The sequence below is a fragment of the Pyrgilauda ruficollis genome, unplaced genomic scaffold (genome assembly GCF_017590135.1).
Source record: "Pyrgilauda ruficollis isolate IOZ18807 unplaced genomic scaffold, ASM1759013v1 scaffold3, whole genome shotgun sequence".
NCBI classification, from domain to species: Eukaryota; Metazoa; Chordata; class Aves; order Passeriformes; family Passeridae; genus Pyrgilauda; species Pyrgilauda ruficollis.
In genome coordinates, this window is record NW_024524377.1 from 19,883,678 (window position 1) to 19,903,313 (window position 19,636).

At 40.4% G+C, this 19,636-nt stretch overlaps 1 protein-coding gene across 1 annotated transcript in view; it reads left to right on the plus strand.

Annotated features, from left to right (window-relative positions):
- The first annotated feature begins 3,296 nt into the window (after positions 1-3,296).
- Positions 3,297-19,636, plus strand: part of MTX2 (metaxin 2) — a 29,824-nt gene continuing 13,484 nt past the window's right edge. The window contains exons 1-3 of the mRNA XM_041473246.1: positions 3,297-3,414; positions 16,211-16,258; positions 17,239-17,285. Of these exons, the coding sequence (XP_041329180.1) occupies positions 3,375-3,414; positions 16,211-16,258; positions 17,239-17,285 (135 nt within the window). The 5' untranslated portion in view covers positions 3,297-3,374. The remainder of the gene's footprint in view (positions 3,415-16,210; positions 16,259-17,238; positions 17,286-19,636) is intronic.

Here is a 19,636-nt window from a genome sequence, read left to right on the forward strand (position 1 = left end):
CTGAACAGTGGATTGCATGAAATGGCTGATAGGCAAACACTTGCCTTAAAAGTATACCAAATGCCCTATTAGATCCATTTGATCATGCTACTCCCGATTCATCTGTTTCTGTTGGTCTGTGTACTTTGCCAGACTGTTTAGTGTACAGAGAACCTCTGGCATGAAGTCATGCTAAAAACACCCTCCTGCTGCTGCCTGGCACTGGATGTGCTGGCAGGGAAGGACTTACTCAAGTCTTCCTTCATTGTAGAGATTTCCAGCAGCCATAATAGCTCTTTAAAGACACTGACAGGCACCATAACGCTGAGCAGTCCCCAGGATGCTCTATGTTACACCAGAGGGGCAGCCTGACTGTGGGCCAGGCAAGAAAAAGGCATTTCAGTGCTGTTTTTTCCCCCATGTCTCTCTACTTCTTGGCCTTTTCTCAAAACTCCAGCTGTCCCACACAAGTAGTCTTCAGACACTTCACCCATGCACAAAATTTCTGCACCGTTCTCTTTGACAGAACCATTGCTAATTGAATTTGTGACTGTCAGCATTCCTCCTGTGTCTTGGAAGGGCCTGACTTGTTAGAGACCTGCTCTGTGGAAATGCAGAGCAGTGTTTTGGGCAGACATCCCCACGTGTGCACTGAGAAAGTGCTCTGATGAGGTCTGCTGAGCAGTGTGTGACCCAAGCTTGCTGTCTTGGCATGAAGAAAGGTTATACTGCAACACAGATCAACTCTGCAGTGTCCTCTACCACCTCAACAGTTCTCTGAAGAGGAATATTTGCAATCAGTGTTGGGCTGATACAATACTCTTGTATCCACCTTAAACCAGACTTAGCCCATAATGTGCTTCATGAACTTGAGAACTGCACATGACGCCTAGCAGTGTTCTCAGTTTTGGAGAAACTCATTTAAATGCCTTCATTTTTGGGTGATTTGTTTAATCTTATCTACTGTCATCCATATGGCTAGCTAGACTGTAATTTGAATGGCCAATAGTGTAACAATAGTGTTACAAAGCAAACAGCTTGAAAAAATGCACAAGACCAAAAGTCTTTTGTTGTCATCTCACAATTCTTTTTGTAAAGTATTCCTAACAATTGTATCTGCAAAGAACTCATTCTGCAGATAAAGGTATGTACTATTGTTAGCCATATATTTTGTAAAATATTAACAGAGAAAAACAGATGTTAAAAGTTGTCTAAATAATATTAAGGGAACTAATAAGAACAGTTGCTTTTTCCTAGGCAGAATATTAATCCTATCCAAGTTCCATACTATTTAAAAAGCAATGTATGTATATGTGTCCTAGTCCTGTTTCACCTGCAGTCAGTTTAACCCTAGCAATTAATACCTTACGGGGTAAAGGCAGCCCAGTGGAGAGATGGGCTACGAGAAAACTGCACTCCATCTTTTTGGTGTGCCCGTGTTAGCACCCCCTCATTGAGGGCTGACCTTCTGAAATGTGAAGACAAAGGGACAGTGTAATTCTGCTTTCAGTTTCCCTTGAAAACCCAGCTGAAAGCGCATCCTTCTCTGCACTGAAATCAGAGGGACCAACACCTTGAGGTCTGCTGTGAAACCTTTGAAATCTAGGGAAGCTAGGGAGCTTTCCATGGCATGGAGCCAAGAGCTACCAAAAAGAAGTTTGTTAATGGTGAGGCCATCTGAAGGAACAACTCACAAGCAGATCCTGCAGAAAGCCAGGCTCGTGAGACTGATGCATTTCCCTGAAAAGCTGGAGGAGAGAGGCATATTGAATAAAGTTGAAGGTGGGGATGCAGTCAGTTTCATTGCTCCCATCTATTGTCCCTGGAAATCTTCCTGGAGGATTTCCTAGAAGGTACTCTGCTAAAACAGTCCTTTCAGTAGGAGCAGGACTGGGAATGCAGAAACAAAACTACTGCTCCAATCTCCTGTCCCAGAGACAGAAGCTTGAGTGTCTGTGTTCTGCCACTTGTTGGAGGCATGGCCTGAGCACCACTCACTTTTTCTCCTGTTTTGGCTAATTGTTTGGATTTGGCAGCAGATTTCTGTTGACATTTATTTGTTCATACTTGCTAGATTACTTTCTGATTTTTGTACCTTGATTTATTTTGCATCATCCGCCACCATTTCTGCAGATGACATCTCTGTGTCAAACAGAGCTCTTCAAAGAAACATTATTTTTTAATTGGCTGCTAATATATGTATTTGGCCTAGCTTATCCCTAGTCCAAGCTTGGCCTTTTGCCCATGGCTTGTGTTTTTAGCCTTCTAAGTACTGCTGCTGATGAAAGGACTCAAACAGCACAAACCAGCTTAATTTAGACTCTTGCAATCTCTTAATGCAAAGCCACTCAGCTTCTCAAGACTGCTCAGAGTTTCTGTAATTTCAATGCTATCCAACTTACAGCTGTAATTAGAAATGAAGCTTTCATCAGCATTTAAAAATAATCAGTTGTCTTAAACTTCACTGTTTTAAGTCCTCAGTCCATTGTTCCAATGTATCTACTGTCTCTTCTGCTCAGATGGCATGCTTCTACTATCATGTGAAGAATATATTAAATATATTCATGTGAAGAATGATTTGATAGTGTCACCAGGGCAGTTTCACCTACTTTGCAAACATTAATACGTGTTTATATCCCAAGTCCTCTGTACATAAAACACTTAAGATTTTACAAGACTGAAATGTTGTGCTATCTGTCCTTCACAGCAAAGCAAGTCATACTTGATAAAATGAAATATTCTAATTCTTATTGAAGTGCGGCTGAAGAAATGAGGATCAAGAGGGACTGCAAGATAATGAAACAAGTAATTCACATATCCTTTATCTTCTCTGCAATCAACATACTGAGTATGTAGTTTTATAGCATTTTCCAACACTTAAGCAGTCTTCCTGTTATAGAATTAAGACCAAAAAAATTATGGTTGCTTAAAGGCAAGGTATACGTTCCAAAAATCAGAGTCTGTCTTCTTGAATTAAGACTCCCAACCTGGCAGGAAGAAAAGGGAGCTATCCCCTTTAGTTCAGACCTACTGTCCCCGAGACGCTCCGGGAAGCATTTGGGAGCTCCGTTCCCTTGCGCCCCCATGTCCAAGCTAAGGGGGCAGAGGCTGAGCAGGCAGCGCCCCACCGGGAGCTCCCGGGGGTTTGCCCTCAGGCTGGGATACCAGAGGGGAGTGACAGTCGCTCCCGGGCCGGGGTGCTCGGAAATTCCCCCAGGAGCATCCCAGCCCGCTCCCGCGGGCCCGGCTCCGCGCCCACGGCCGGCAGGCCCGGCGCTCGCCCCGCGGGCGGGGGAGCCGCGGGCCCCGCCCCGGCCCCGGATGCAGTCGTTGTCCCGCCGGCGGCGCGGCGCCCAGTTCCTGTGCGTGCCCTCGGCCCGCCCGCCCTCCGCGACATGTCGCTGGTGGCCGAGGCCTTCGTGACTCAGCTGGCCGGTGAGGGGCGGGGGCGGGCGGGACGCCGGGGCCGTGCCGGGCGCCGCGCTCCGAGCCGCGGGGTGAGGGCGGCGGCGGAGCCGGACTCCCGCGGCCTCGGTCCCCGGGGTGACCCCTCGGGATGGGGCCGCGGCGCCGCGGGGAGGGGGCTGTGGCAGGCTGGGGGCGGCCGCGGTGCCGTACGGAGCCCGGCCCCGCAGGACGCGGACAGGTCCCTCCGCACGGCTCCTCAGCGAGCACAGCCCGTCCCCTGTGTGGGCTCCCTAACCCCGGCTGTGCCGGCGCGTATCGTTAGTTTCATTTAATAACTTCTTTGAAACGGATTAATTTTCTTCAGTGGTCCAGCAAACCGCGTCATGTTTACAGTTGTGGCAGCTGGCGTTGAGCCGCGCTGCGTGGGAAAGCTCGGTGGCCCGCGGGTGCGCGCTGTGTCCCCTGTGTCCCCGCGGGGAGGCTCCGGGACCTCTGCTACCTGTCAGTGCTGCCGTGCGGGACGCGACCTTGAGATGAAACAGAAAGAAGTGTGTGTCACTGTGGAGCTATTTAGCAAAAATTATTATAATAAACTCTTAAGGTAAAAACCAAAACATGTACCGTAGATAATGTCTGGCTAGGAAGTTCAAAACCCAGTTAGTGTGTTGCATGGTTAAGATAAGTGCCTTGGTCAGTTTCTCCTTTCTTCTTATTGCCTGTTCTGGAATTTTTGCTGCTATGTGAACTCCCAGACAATAAATGCTGCAAGGGAACAGCATGTTGATTAATACCGACCTGTTGAGGAGGATGCTGGAGTTTTGTCTCAGGAGCTGGGCCTTCTGCTACTTGGTCGAGGCCTCCACATAAGAATCTGAGTTGGATTCTCTATTATGGGTGTACCCTGACTTGTTGGTCACGTGAAGGTGGTGGGTCTTCAGTCTGGGTCTGTAGAGGTACCCATAGACAAGCTTGAAAGTTGTGCTGGCCTCCTGAGTTGGTACTTGCTAATAGACAGATGTTAGCACAAGCCATGCCTAGGTTGAGGGCCAGAGCCCTGGATCCTTGGGATGTGGAGAATAGGATATTTGCTTGCCTTTATGATCTCTTTAGTATATTTTATTTATATTGTGAAATACAAGGATAATGGTGTACGTGAGTGAATCTTGATTCTCCTGTCTGCTCTGTAACCTTTATGAATATTCTAGAGTGGCAGTTTGCTAATACTTATTTTTTCTGGAATTGCAAACACAAATTCAAGACTACTGTATGTAGGCATCTCATTGCTCTGTTATTCAAAAAGCTGTTATTTCACAGTTTCAAAAGCAGTTATCTGCCTTAAAAATAAAAGATACCTTTGCCAGTGGGTCATGACCTTTGTAGCCTATCTGTGTTAGGCACCAGGTCCAGATTGAAAGTAAATAATGGCAACATTGCTCAGTTTGTTCATATGAAAGATTTTTCAAATTTAAAGAAGGTTAACCAGGATCTTGGCCAATGCCCACCACACAGCTGGGTTTCCTGAGATGTTAACACAGACATAGGGAGGATTTAATTCTGGTACTAAGAAGATATTGCCCAGATCTAGGAATATTTGTGAGGAAGAAAAATGGTGTATCTGCAAGGAAAGAATACTGCTTAACAATTACACTTGTTTTAATAGCATCTTATTGGGATATGCCATATCTGTGGTTGTGAATGATTTAGAATTTTTTTCATGCTCCTAAAAATGAAATTTCATTGGCTTTTCATTGGGTTCCTGTTCATGAAGATGTCCCTTTGTCATAGCAGTTGCAGCGGGCTGCTGCTGCTCTTAACATATAACAGCTATAATGCATGGGTCCTTACATACAAGTATTTAAGATAATCAGCTCAGCATAATTTGCTTTCTAGAAATGTTTAAAAGTTTAGGAGAGGGTTTTAGTAGAGAAGAGGAACATAACTTTCTTTTAGACACGTTTTTGTGTTTGTATTTGGATTTTTTTTAAAGTATTACCTGTCTTCACTTCACTTGGCATTCACTATCACCATCTCAGCACAAACTACAGAGAACACTATCTGAAAAAACCTTCTTTCAGTGTGAGGATGATTTAACATTGGAGCAGATTGCTCAGTGCAGTTGTGGAGTCTCCATCCCTGGAGGAGAGTGGAGATGGGCAGCCTGTGGCTTGTGTGGCATCCCAGAGGTGCCTTCCAGCCTCAGTGGTTCTGTGCCCAGCAGTTCTCAGCTTCTTGGAGTGCTGCAGGAATTCAGCATCCTCTCTGAGCAACATGCATTCACCTGACCATGCTGGGCACAGCCTGCTGCTCTAATGCCTCAATGATTAAACACTAGGCAATGACTGAATCACCTGTGTGGTGTGTAATGCTTGCATTAGTGGCATTCAGCCATTTGCTCATTCAGAAATACAAAGAGGTTGATATTATGTCTCAAGGAATAATAAGCAAGTATTTCCATAGCCTCTTGAGTTGCAAGCATTCATGAGAAAGAAGCATCACAGTTTAAATCATCCATTTCTAAACTGTAGAAAATATTAATTGAATAATATGGTAGAGAATTTATTTAGAGTAGCTCAGCATCAATCACATATTAACAGGATAGGAAATGAATGTTTATGCTATAAGAAGAATTAGAGTGCCAGCTTTCAAGTGGTCTACAACATTAATCTAACTCTAGTAGTTTTGAGAAGCTGACTGCTTAAATAATCTCTAAATGATTGCTGAACATACATTTAATTGATCACTGAATTACTCAATATGCTTTATTTTTTCCCCCAGAATACATTAGTTTTAGGTCAGTGATCAAAAGAGAGAAAATAATAATTGTTGCTTGTCCTTTGATCTCTAGAAAATGACTTCTGTTTATTGCTGTTATGTCCAAGGGTCTTAGGTTGTTTTCAGTACTAGGGGAAATGAATGCGGTGTGAAAAGCAGGTGCCCCTCTGCCTTAAGGTATTTTATGTTCTCAGTGAGTCTGCCTCCAATGTGGCATGCCAGAGTACAAATAAATCTTTGACATGCATGTTTTGGGTATTGAGACAGGCTTCAATCTGAGTGAGAAAAAATTCATTGGGAACAAAACCTGGCCACCTGAATTGTTCCCATACATAAAGACAGGGTATTTAAACTGAGCATGCATTTTGTGCATCACAATGCGCATAGGTAAGTGTTGGCACTTCCTCCATGTGTGAGGTGGAAAAAAACGTTATTCTTGCTTAAAATAGGTTGTTGTCAGCAGAGATTGTTTAAGCCTGCTGCAGAGGTTCTTGTAATGAAAAATTTGAGTTTATTTGAAAATACCAAATTTGTCAGACTACATGATTTTATCTTCCAGAATTTTTTACATGTATGCTTTTCATTTGGTAATCAAGCTGAAAGGAATCCCTTTTAACTCCTGTTCAGTTTCAATAAGCAAGTTTCTTATGTCACTCTTGCCAATTTATGCTCAGACATGTTTTATGACTTGATTTCAACCAATCCTTTGAGTGGATTGCTTATCCAATCTATTCTTTTAGGTTGGGGAAAACATTACTTTCACAATTATTGTAGTATAGGACATATTTCATTTTGAAATACTGTTATTTCTTGTTTTTAAGCAGCAGCATAATTACAGTTTATAATAGAGCATGCTTCTATAATTGTTTCTGTCTCCATTAAGACTAAGCAGGCTTTCTCTAATCAGCATTTTATTGTTACATGTTTTCTGCTAAAGCGATGTCTTCTTTTCTCATTCCAGAAATGAGATTGCTCTGGAAATAATGGTAACAAAATTAGTAAACCAAATGTAGCACCTATCTTGATATTGTCCAGTTTGAATTTGAAAGTAAACTTTCATTGGCTGATGAAACCATGGCAGGTGGTTTGGATGAGAGTGCTGTTTTGGAGCCTCAGCTCAAGAGGTCGTAGAAAAAAAAGCAAATAGTGAGAACAACATTGGAGAGGAATCAGATTTTTCTTCTCTTTCTCACTCCTTTTTTCTCTCTGGTCCTTGGATGCTCTGTTCTCTGACTGTCCTCAGACATTAACCCGGTCTGTTCCTGTAGGTTTGGACCGGGTAAGTCACCTTTTTTTGCAAAACAAGAATAAATGAAAGAGCTTGTTTGCTGTTCTTTGCTCTGGTTGAACAGGCATCACATGTTGTTCCCTGCTGGGCATTTTCAGCTGTCTCTTTTGAAAGTTAGTGAGAAACAGCAGCTGCATGCAAGCCATGGTGAAGACACAGAGAAAATACACACCGTGATCTCAAATTTGTATTATTATTACTTTCACATTCTAGTCTTTAGATATTAGGAAGATGACATAGATATCATATGAACATGGATGTTTTAACACAAACTATAAGAAGTTATATGTAGTAATAAAACCCACGAAATGCTCAGGAAGTATTGGAAACATCAAAGGAAGAAATTCCAATGATGCTGCAAAGAATGCAGGACAAGTCTCACTGGAGAGGATGGGACCTCAACTAGAAAAATTGGTTTGTACATACTGAATTAGAAAGTTAAAAATGCTGAGAGATGGGAATTTTTAACAGTTCTGCCTTCTAGCTGTGGTATAATGACAGTGAAGCCAATGTAATGTTTGCATTCCTAGCAAGAACTTCCAAAGCTCAACTGCATGTGTGGTTTTTTCTTTTGCATTTGAATGCCATGTTGGAGAAACTCTGGATGCATTGTAGTGTTCTCACTGAAAGCTTTGGAAAAGAAATGAGGGAGACTGTGAGGGTATGATTAAGAGAACAGGATAAATGTTTTCAGGTTTTGAAGCAGGGAGTCTGCAGTGTTCCCAGAGGAGAGGGAGGGCGTGAGAGGTGCTGTGGCAAATACCACAGTCTGCTATGGGCTGACTTAAAGGCTCAGAGCCCTAAAGCAGCATCTTCCCCCTTGCTAGCAGCAGCACTTGGCTGGCTGCACCAGTGCAACTGTCTGCATTTCTACCCTGCAGAGCTCTCCTGCCTAGAGATCTCAGCTCATCTCGCACCTTTGCAAGACTGGTGCTGCTGTGCTTAGGGCTGTGGGCAGGATAGGGAATGAGACAGTGAAAGGGAGCCTTAATGAAAGGCCAGAGGGGCCAGGGCTGGGTGCGCTGGAATTGTGTGTGGGAAGCAGCTTTTGGAGCAGGTGTGGGCTACTGAGGTCCTGTCTGGTGGGACAGATGTGTGTGGACTGGAGCAGGGGTGCTGTGAACGAGAAAGCAGGGAACTCCTTGGCGCACTCTGCAGAAGTGGTGATCACACTGCCAGCCAAACATCTTTAGGGGAGGAAAACTTCAGACTACCACGGAAAAGAAGGATCCCAATCTAGGAGAGTTTTCAAAGGACTGATTTTAAAATGTACATTTCTACAAATGTAGATATCATGGGTAAGAAATGTTCCAGTCCAATAAGGCATTAATAAGTGTCATACCTCCGCTGTCCTGCTCTTCACAGCTCCTGTGCTTGAAGTTTGACTTTGGGTCGGGACCAAAGAGGAGCAAGGGAGTTAAGTAGCACAAAGGGAAGGGATTGATTTAGAGATCTATAAAAAGCTAATTTTAAGAATTACAGATCTTCTTTGAGATGGAGCACTTATGCTGAATATCAGAAATAAGTAAAATAACTCCAGCTTGTCAGGACTTTATAAATAAATCTTTTGAGATCATTTAGCTGGCACGCTGTCTGATTTTTCAGAAGAAATCCAGATGTTGATTTAGGAACAACTTTTATTTATGGACTTGATTTTGTTGAGATCTTTTTGGCCTTGTTTCCTGACAGGATCTCCCTCCTGTGGCCTGCCCGAGCAGCAAGAGTGCTAAGCACCCTAGAGGACTGAACCACAGATGTGTACACTCTTGAAAGTCAACTCAAAGACAGTAACAGAATTGGACTAATGCTTAAATATATGCAATTAATAGCTTTCTTGGAGGGTGGGGAAGCAGATTATGTCATATTAAATGGCTGCTGCAGTAATGTCTCATGCTGACCCTCATAGTGGTACAGCTACAGGAAACTCAAGTTTGAGAATTGCTGCTGAGATTGAGTCTTTACATTGAATATCTGCTCAATCAATAACTACTGGACAGTCATGTTTTATTGAATTGTAATATCTCTACAAAGGAGGCCAGGGACAGATTTAAGCAAATGATGTAATTATTTGATACATGATTTAATGCATAGTGTTTAACTAGTGTGAAAGTTGGTTTTCATTTGGCAAGGCACTATGAAACATGTTTTGGTCCTTTGTCAGCAGAGCCAGGGAGTTGCTGATGCTTTCGCTTTTTCTTGGCCCTTGTTAGTTTACAGGATCAGGCAATTACATGAAATTGATGTGTACTCAGTGTGGGAGGGTTGAACTGGTAGGTCTGAAGGAAGCTTATTCACAACTTTCATGTACTTCCTTTATTGATCCCTCTTAATGTATGAGATGAAGACATTTAACTGCTTTGGTTCCAAAGTGGCTGCAGCTTCACTTTATTAGTCAAAATGTACCCCTCCACTTATTTCCTGAATACTAGAAACACATCAGTTCCTGGCATTTTCTTTTTAAACAATGTATTGCTACTTGAAAATACAGATTTGTGTTAAAAGAGTATGAACTGCTTCTTTTTTGATGCATTTTAACATCAAGTGTCTTACAATCCTCCTTCTTTCTGCAGTCTGGGGAATAGCTTTCCATGTGTTTTTCTTCTGGCTACTAAATTTAGAACATTGTGGTCCCTTCCAACTCAGAATATTCTGTGATTCTTTGGTATTGAGCAGCAGGTCCCCACCATATCACCACTCTATGGAAACCAAAAAGAGTAGCTTTTCCTGATGATTGTTGTAATGTTTGCTTCATGACATTTAGAGACTTGTAAATAATATTGTTGGATATAGATGTTGCCCAGATGTAAGACTGAATTTCTTTTTACTGTTTACTTTTGTGAAAAAGCAGTTTTGAGAATCCTCATTATATTTTAGTCAAATCTGTACCTAGGGAGAGGCTAAAGGAAACTGTGTGAAAATAATGTGTAAGTTAATCTCTCCAGCTGTAATACTGCAATACAGTGATTCAGATTAATGCCAAGTATTTTTGTTTGCTTGTTTTTAATAGAGGATATCTTGCCTCTTGGCTCTTACAGCAGGCCTTTAATGCCATGTGAACCAAACTGGTAAATACAGATGTTTTTAGCTTTCCTCCTTTTTTATGTAAGTTTAGGATCAAAGTGTTTAAGAAAAATGTAAGAAAAAGGAAAGTGATCCATGCAAATGGGGTGATTTTATATGATCCATAACAACTTCAGAACACTTCATGAAACTGCTGTGTTAAAGAAGGTCAAATATTCCCAGGCCAGATCCTAGCCTTGCCTACACAACAGCACACAGTGACCTGTATGGAAGAGATTGTTAATCAACTGAATACTGCATTTACAGAAACAGAAGATATCACAGAATAAACTGGTGACAAACTGAGAATATAGTAAACTTTAGTTCAGAGGAGATTTGGGGCAGTAATTCAGTAATTATCTTGATTTACTGTTTGTTAGCCTTCATTCCTATTAGGCATAGGCAGCTTTTATAACAGAAGAAAATTTCTATTTGCATTGCCTTCTAAAAATATTCTTGTCCCAACAGAATTCTATGGTATTGCTGAGAGCTGGGAACAGTCTGATTTCAAGTTGAGTGTTTTCCTAAAAAACTTTTAACTTGTTGATGACTTCATTTCTCATTCGAGAGAGATCATATTGATGCCTGGATCTAGAGCTCTCTGGCTTTTGTCTGTGGCTGGTATTCAAGAATGCCACAGCTTACCAGCAAGCCAAACTAGTGGCAGACTACAGGGCAAATCACCCTGCCTACCCTACTATGAAACTGGCTATTCTTACTAGACTGAAGTGGCTAAATTGATGTTTAGCATATTCCACAATTTAACATGCAAAGTATTTTGTCTTCTCATTTTCACAGTCAGAGTCTTATTTTTTAAGTAAGAGGATTAAAGGCATAACTGTAAACCATTTATTTCATTACATCTCTTTCATCATCATGAAGCTGCTTGGGGAAGGTGGGTAAAAATGTTTGTTTCCCCCGTACATCCTGGCAGCACTGACACAAGATGAAGAGTTTCCCAGTAATTCAGAGTGCAGAAGTTGAAACCAAGTTTTGTGGACTCAAAAATAGATTCTGAGCAGCCCAGCCAAGGAATTGGTGGGGCTGAGGCACTGTAGAGCATCTTAGCGATACGGTGCTTCCTTGAGCAGACTTCACTGGGGAAATGTTAATGCAGCCTCTCATTCTTTGGATTAAGGTTCACCAGTGTGCAAGTGTAGTATGTCCTGTTTTGAGAGCTTCAGTTGGAGCTGAGATGTGTAGGCTTCAGGTGAGCTGCTGGTCCCCTGCTGGTAGTGGGGTTCACTGCTCTTGAGTATGTCTTCTTACAGCATGTGTGCGTTCTTTTCTCTTACTGCCCCAAAAGTTTTTGGGTAGATAAAGTCTTATTATTGAAATGTCAGTCTGAAACATCTGGAAACATTGAAATCGAATTGTTATTTGAATGTCTCTCTCTGGTCTTAATGTTGGTCAAGTAAAACATTTCACACTATGTGAAAATCTGAAAAGTACACCTAATGCAACACACCTTTAGTGGCAAAGAATTTGATGTGACTGTCATGACTCCTGTGCTTTGGAAGTTTTTTTAAGAGCAAAAATTATGTTTTTTCTAAGTCATCCTCTGATATGACAGGTGAGGAGTTAGGAATCTGTTTCAACAGTTACAAACCTGAGTACTTAAAACTACTGGGAATGTGTAACACAACAGTTCACAGAATTTTCTTCTAATTTGACAACTAAGAACCCTGTTATCACTTTGAAATCTTTAGCATTTTCTATGCTAAACTGTTAATAAGTAAAACACTTAGACTAACAAATACATTGAGCTTAGTGAAATTTTCATGCATTTTTAGTCATCCACAAAACCATAGAAGATTTGGTGTAGGTTTGCTTGCTGTTTGACCTCCCCATTTGTTGGGGTGCTGTGTCTGCTGAATTCTCAGCACCCAGGATTACAAGGCTTATGTAGTGATGCTTGCTGTGTCCATGTCCTTTTAATTCTCGTTTCCCTGTTACTTTCAAACTCAGGCCTTTTTCAGACGTTGTTAATGGAGGGGGGGTGTAGAGGAGAGGAATGATCCCACAGATTGTTTCCCATAGGCTGTTTCCTATAACTGGCATTATTGTTTTAATCAACAAACAGTGTGGTAGAGAAGTAGGGAAAGACAATAGTATGAGATTTGATTGTCCTGAACAGCAGACAATCCACATGAAAGACTACATATTTGAATTTGTTAATCCTGGGAAAAGTTTCAGTAGGGTGGGAAAACAATTTTTACTAAAGACTGCAAGCCTGTGAGACAGACCCATTGAAAACCACACAATAGTAATTCCTCTGATTATGGAGGCAGAAGGAAGAATGAAATAGTTCCTTATTCCTAAGAAATGTAGAGAAGCTATTCCTGTAAGGCATGCTTCCAGGCATTTATTTCATCCTGTGAGCAAGTAATGATAAAAATGTCTGTTGTGTAGGATCTAACACATAAATGTGATTCTGTGTTGAAAGCTTCTGAAGCTGAATTGACATCACATTTGTTAATTTTCTCTTTATATACCAAGTGCCACAGTAGCCCTGGTTAGCAGGGAAATGAACATCTACAGACCAGAAGATTATAGTTGCCGAAGGATAAACTGGATTTGACTTCATTAGTGCACAAATGATAAGTTTGTGAGGAGTTATTATAGCATTAATCAACTTGATGGATTGGAAATATGACAGAACTGAAGCAGCGTGTAATATTAGTGCCTATTATTCTACAAATTATGTCTTCACCTACATTCATAAGGCAAGAGTCATTGCTGCACATTAAAGATGTTACACACTTTCTCCTCTTGTGGAGACATGTGACAAGCCTTCAGTGATTCCTCCTCCTCTCATCCCCAGCAGGGCTCTGGTCTCCCTTGGCTGCCTGTTTGCACCTTGGAACTGACCAGAGGCAGCATGGGAGCTCGTACTTGAATTTAGCTTGTACCTGATGAGCCTGGACCTCTTACATAGCAGTGTGTATTTAAACTTCGTGCTTCATTAGAAATAAATGTTTCATATTCTAGATGTCTTGGAAGAGGGAGAATGAGTAGAAATTGTAAGGTATGGGACAGATAGTGAATGGGTATGTAGTTATTTGATTTCTAAAGTACTGCACAGGTATTTCTACCTCCACAGGTATTGTGGAACATGATCTGCATGCAATTCTGAATGCATAGTGCAGAATTTGTTTATTTTCTAGGATGTAGGTAATAACATGTGAATCTTAATGTGAAACTGATAATTTTAAAATCCAGTCTGTACAGAAATAGTGAAATCAGTTCCCTTTGATCTGCTTTGATTACAAAGAACTGAAGACTTTGGTTCAACGCTTGTGAGCATGTGTCTACCTCATCCAAACACAGTCAGAATTGTGACCTCGCTCTGGAGACTGTCAGATGCCAAGTGCAGGGTGTATTATCCATTTTCTTACAACAGCTGAAATTCAGAGTTCCAGGTGTACTCATAATGAAGGCTGAGATTTTTGTTTGGCTGTTTGTCCTTGTTTCATTTACTTGTCAGAAACATATATTAGTACACAACTAAACTGTATGTAAGTGAATGCAAAGGCTTTAAATTTTCCTTGTCCTTTCCTTCTCTCTATTTGGGTGTCTGCTCTTGTGTACTAGGACTGTGGGATAAAGACTTTATATCATCACTAATAAAATTAGGGTCAGCAGATATGGTTCATGAAAGTAAGTATGTGATTAGGAGATTGTTTTGCCCTTTTTTGCCCTTTTCAGTATAAACCTTACTTCCACAATCTTCTACTTGTATTTTTGTTTGTAGCATGGATATGGCATGCCTTTGCAGCAGTGTGGTTTTGGATTCTGTGTACCAAGAAGCTGGTAGAGTGTGGTGTGTGTATTATATCTCCGTATCTCCATGGCTGCATATAGCTGAGTGCTAAAATCAGACTGGAATTAGAATCTGAATTTCTTGGAATGTACGATTTTTGTGGTCCAGAAGTATTTCAGCCATGTGTAAAAAATAGGTGACTTCCAGTTTAGGCTTGAAACCAAGAATTAGTTATAAATCTGACATTTCAGTCAGAAGAGGATCAGCCAAAAAGTTTCAGTAGGAATGGGTCCATGGCATTGAAGCTCTGTATACCCTTTTGGGTATGTAAAAAGGATGTTTTTACTGTTTGGCTGGAGCATTTACAAGATCATTGTAATTTAGTCAGTTACTTCTTTAAGTATCTCAGAGTCCAGAAATGATGTTTGCTAAAATATAGCAATAACATTCTTAATTTCCTCCTTCCATTTGCTCCTGTAAGACTTCAGTGGACTTGAAGAAATGTATATTAGATAAATTATTTTAAATGCTTAAGGTTGTAGTATTGCAGACACTATCTTAGTTTCTTTTTATTTAAAGATGTAAATGTACTTCCACCTCAAGAATTTTTACTTCAGGGCAAAACTTTAATGGTAGGGTGTAAAACCAATAACTGCTACAATAAAACATAAAACATTTTTCCATGACACTTAAATGTGATTAGTTGCTTTCTCATGCCCATACTAGTATCACTCTGATAGGCTCTATGCCTTAATGTTAGAGACTGTGACCTTCACAAAACTGTGTACAGTGTTTTAAGCTTTACATTCTTCGTGACTTGCATAAAAGTTAATACTTCATGAGTATCCAAAAGGAATGATAGTTAGATAATTGTGCACTTTTTCAGTTTGAGTTCTAAGGGAGAAGATGCAAAGCCTTACTTAAGCCAGTGACATATTTATGCTTGATCTGCACATAGCTATTTATATGCATTATTGCTTTAAAAAGTAATTTACATGATTAGAGCATAAATTTTATTTACAAATGGCTATTTTAGGTAGAATGCAAGGTTTGAACTGATATTTAAAAACAGATTTTTAATCAGACATTAACAAGGAATGTAATGGATACAAAAAATGTGATGAAGTGTTACCTTAATGCTACCATTAACAGTAAATTGGTACTGATTATTATTTTCGCCTTCCCTTACATTCATATGGTGTATGATTGATTACATGCAATGGCTCTCAACTGGAGGATGTGATTGTCTTTTATTTCCTTGCCTCATTTTTTTAACAACTGCCTAACTGTTTTGAACTGATGATTCAGTTTCTTGAATGCATATTGACATTCCCATTTTAGGGTTGAGCAGTACATGACTTAAAGCTATAGGCAGCTCTGGTCATCCTGGTGGGCACAGTTTTGACATGCCTGGGCTCCTGGCTCTGTGGGTATTACATAGGATGGTGAGGACACAACTTTAAAAGGCAGAAAGCTTTTCCATTTCCCTAAAGCATTCTTCACACGTTGGAGGTTTGTGCTTCTTTCCTCTGTGTATTGTTCTGTTCTCTCCAGAATTCTTCATTTAGTACCTTAATAAATAGTTGCTCTTGGGAGTGGCCAGAATTAGGATGGGAATGTGCACAAGGATATCTTTATGGTGGAGGGAAAATAGCTGCATCAGTTGCTTCAGAATTGCAAGACCATTCTGTAATGTAGCTTGAATTTTATCTCTTCTTGCAACATTACATTCTGGGACTTCTTTCTCCGTGATGTACCCCTGTGAGCAGGAGAGAAGTACAGGAGGACAGCTTGTCACTGGGACATTTTTAGGGCAGGCTAAATATTGCATTATCATCTTTGCAGTCTAAATTCTTGCTCTGGGTAACACTTGTGTTCAGTTAGCATTTATAAGCACATTGGTATTCAGCTTGCTTAATTAATTTCTTCTCTTTCCACAGCCGCAGAGCCTTGGCCTGAAAATGCTGCATTGTATCAGCAACTGAAGGGTAGGTACACTGGTTTTGGCAATTAATAATTACCTTATTTTTAGAAAACACATTAAATATGCACTAAGATAATTAACTGCAAGGAAGCACAGAAACTGTTAAAATTGTCCTTTGTGTTTTTTTGTTTGGTCAGAGGTTTTAGTTATGCTTGCATCTGCCAATATAAACCAGCTATTCATGGCCTATAAGGTCCTTGGTTTATTATTGACTCATTATATTGGCTGCTGTAGCCAGTGTAAAATGATGTGGTTGCAGGCACAGTTGGCAGATTTACTGCACCAATAGCTGAGGCAGCAGATTTTTGAAGTCTTGTGGTAAAGTGGGCTCTCAGTAAAAAGGAACTGTTAAAATGTATAGGCTAGGATGGTTCACTCTCCCTTTAGCAGCTCTTCATATATCATCAGATCACATTATGGCCCCCATTTGGGGCTCAGCAGCCTGCTACAGTTGTCAGAAGACTGCAAAGTAATGAAGACTAATAGGTAGCAGCTCTAGTCTTCTAAGCATGGAATTTTTATTGCAGTGAACTTGTCATCTTTCTTTTGTGTGACAGACCTAGACACAGTGTGCAATATTAGCTGCAAGCTGCTTTTATAGGTTTCTGAATACTTCTACTTTTTAGCCAGAGGAGGTATGAAGATGCGATTTTACTTAACTTTGATTAGAAGGAGAGTAATTGGCATAAAAGTCAGGCTTTTTTTTTTTTTTCTTTTAGTGTTTCTTATTGAACATTGGTGGTAATGTATGATAAGTGCAATTGCATTTGCGGGAGAAAAATTCCTGGTATTTTTTTCCTGTTTTTTAATATTCATATTATAAATTTTCTAGTTCAGCTGCATAATAATTATATATGTGCTGCTTGTTTTATGCATAAGAAATGCAGCTCAGCATTGTTTACAGTTACAGGTCAGTAGCTAAATGCGCACTGTTTTTTTGTAATTGTGTGGTTTATTTTTCTTCTTTTTTTTTTCTTTCAACAGAGGACCAAATTTTGCTTTCTGATAATGCATCTTCCCTTGCTGTTCAGGTAAAATATCGTATTTTCTAAATGAAAGATATTAATGCAATTTTATTTTTTAAATTATTATCTAGGTAACATAACTATATTTAGCTAAAAGATTAATTTAAGAATTATTTCTGCCAAAATGAATGACTTACTTCCTTCCTCTGATTTGCTTTACATTGTCATTGAAGTGACAGAGCCTAAAGGATTTGAGGATTTTGAAAGTCCTATGCAGAGTTCTGCTCCTTGTGTTCTTGTTTATATTGATCTATGTACAGTATCTGCTTGCCTACTTACTCTGGGAACTGCATGGTTCATACCTTTTGTCACCTGCTATGCATGTTTGTCTTGTAGCATCTTGCATGATGTTTGCCAGTCATTTAATTCTCATAGCTAATACTATGCCCAAATATGCCCAAAGTCAGGGCATATTTGCTTCATGCTGTGAGCATCACATCTTTCTGTGTCTCTGGTAGGTTTTTTTTTCAATTTCATCATGTGTACAGACTGGAGCTCCAATGTGGTTTTTAGAAATAGTCCATATAATTGACAAACTTGCACCTCTAATTGACTTAATAGCACCTCTGTGGCTGTGAAGTCCGTGTAATCTCCATTAACCTGTGAGGTTCAGTAACCCCAAATCTCAAGGGGACGTTATCCCTGTTAGTAGCAAAGGCCTGGCTGTCACAGTGGTGGGGAGCAGGATGTCTGTAAGGTTCTTGTCCTTCAAAGCAGTTTTGTGGCTGCTTTGCTTAGCAGGGAGTTGCACTGTTCTCCTGCATCTTGCATTTTGTGTGTGGTCTAGCTCAGAGAAGCTTCAGCAAGCAGTCTTTGAGGGCTGTTCAAAGAGGTCACTTCTCATTTACCAAAAATGGGGCACTTGGAGATTGTAACTAACGTTACTGGTAAAAAGGTTAGGATCACTTCATCATGGTAGCTGCTTCCAGGATCTTTTAACTTTTTTCCTTTCAGTCTGGCACTCTAGGAGATAGCTTTAAGAGTAAATTCGATCACAGGAAGAAGGTAGCTTTATCCTTTGCTGGAAAGAGGAATCACCTCTGAGACACCTAATAAATGGGGCAGTGTTTATTGGTTTGAGTAGTATGTTTTATATTGATCTCAGTGTTACTTTTTACCCCAACAACTGTATTTTTGGGGGTTCTCATGAATTTTCTTCCCATCTAGCAATACATGTATATGTGGCTTGTATTTAAAACACAACCCCCTCCATCTCACCAACAAAATAACCCTAAAATTTCCTTTTCTAATGCATCATTTTTCTTTACTGTTCCAAGTACATTGTTATCCTACACATGTCACTTAGATGATAAATTAACTATAATATATTAAAAATCCTTGTTTTTCTTCAATATTCTCTAGCTGGACAGCTGATAGTAGCCATGACTATAAATATCGCTCTGGTGGATATCTGATCTTAAACTTCATAGAATAATTCTCTATTGAAGAATTGTATCAATTTTGAAGAACCTGTGTAACATGGTTGTGACAGGGAAAGGATAACTATTCTTGGTTTCTTTGATCCATTTTGAAACGATACTAGGATATGTAGTGATCTGAGAGGTTTAAATACATCAGTGTGTTTTGCATAAGGAATTTACTTTTTATTTTGATGAGAGCTTATTTGTCTGTTTATTTGTTTTGTTTTTTTTTTTTAAGGGGGTGGTGGGAGTTGGGGGATGTGTGTCTTTCTCAAAGGAAAATTTGGGAATGAGGGATAGGAGGAGAAATGGGAGCTGGTACCTGGGACTTCTTTCCTAATAGACTGTCATTCTTTTTCCTCCTGTTACTGTTTTGGGGCACATCAATATCACCAGAGCAGATACATAGTTTGTTTGTGGTTGTTGAACTTCCATGTGGTGAAAACATCAGAAATTTGAGTTGAAAGAGCATGTGGAATCAGCCACCACCAAATCTTTAAGAGACGTGGTTTAACAGCAAGACTCTGGAGGTGCTTTCAGGTATTTTATAAAATCTCCTTGTAGCACCTCTTTGTAAAGCTGCTCTCAGGTCTCAGAGGGACATACACGCTGATACCTACACATAAAATAACACGTACAATCCAGTGCCATAGTAAGAAACAGTCAGAGTAAAACCTGACTCTTTCAAAGTTGCCAACCCTGCGACACAGATGGCATTTCAGGTGCTGCTTGTTAAGGGAGCAGGTCAAGCAGACAGCAGAGCAAGCTACTCTCACTGCAGATGTAATTAATGTGTAGAGAGGGCCGCAGGTTGAATATAGGAAGTTGGTTGAGTCTTGCTGTTTTAGTAATGATTCGACTTGCAGCTTCTCATTGTGCAATAAAATCTGGGCTCTTAATAGCCACATGTCAGGTGGGAGAAGGGATGAGTCTTCT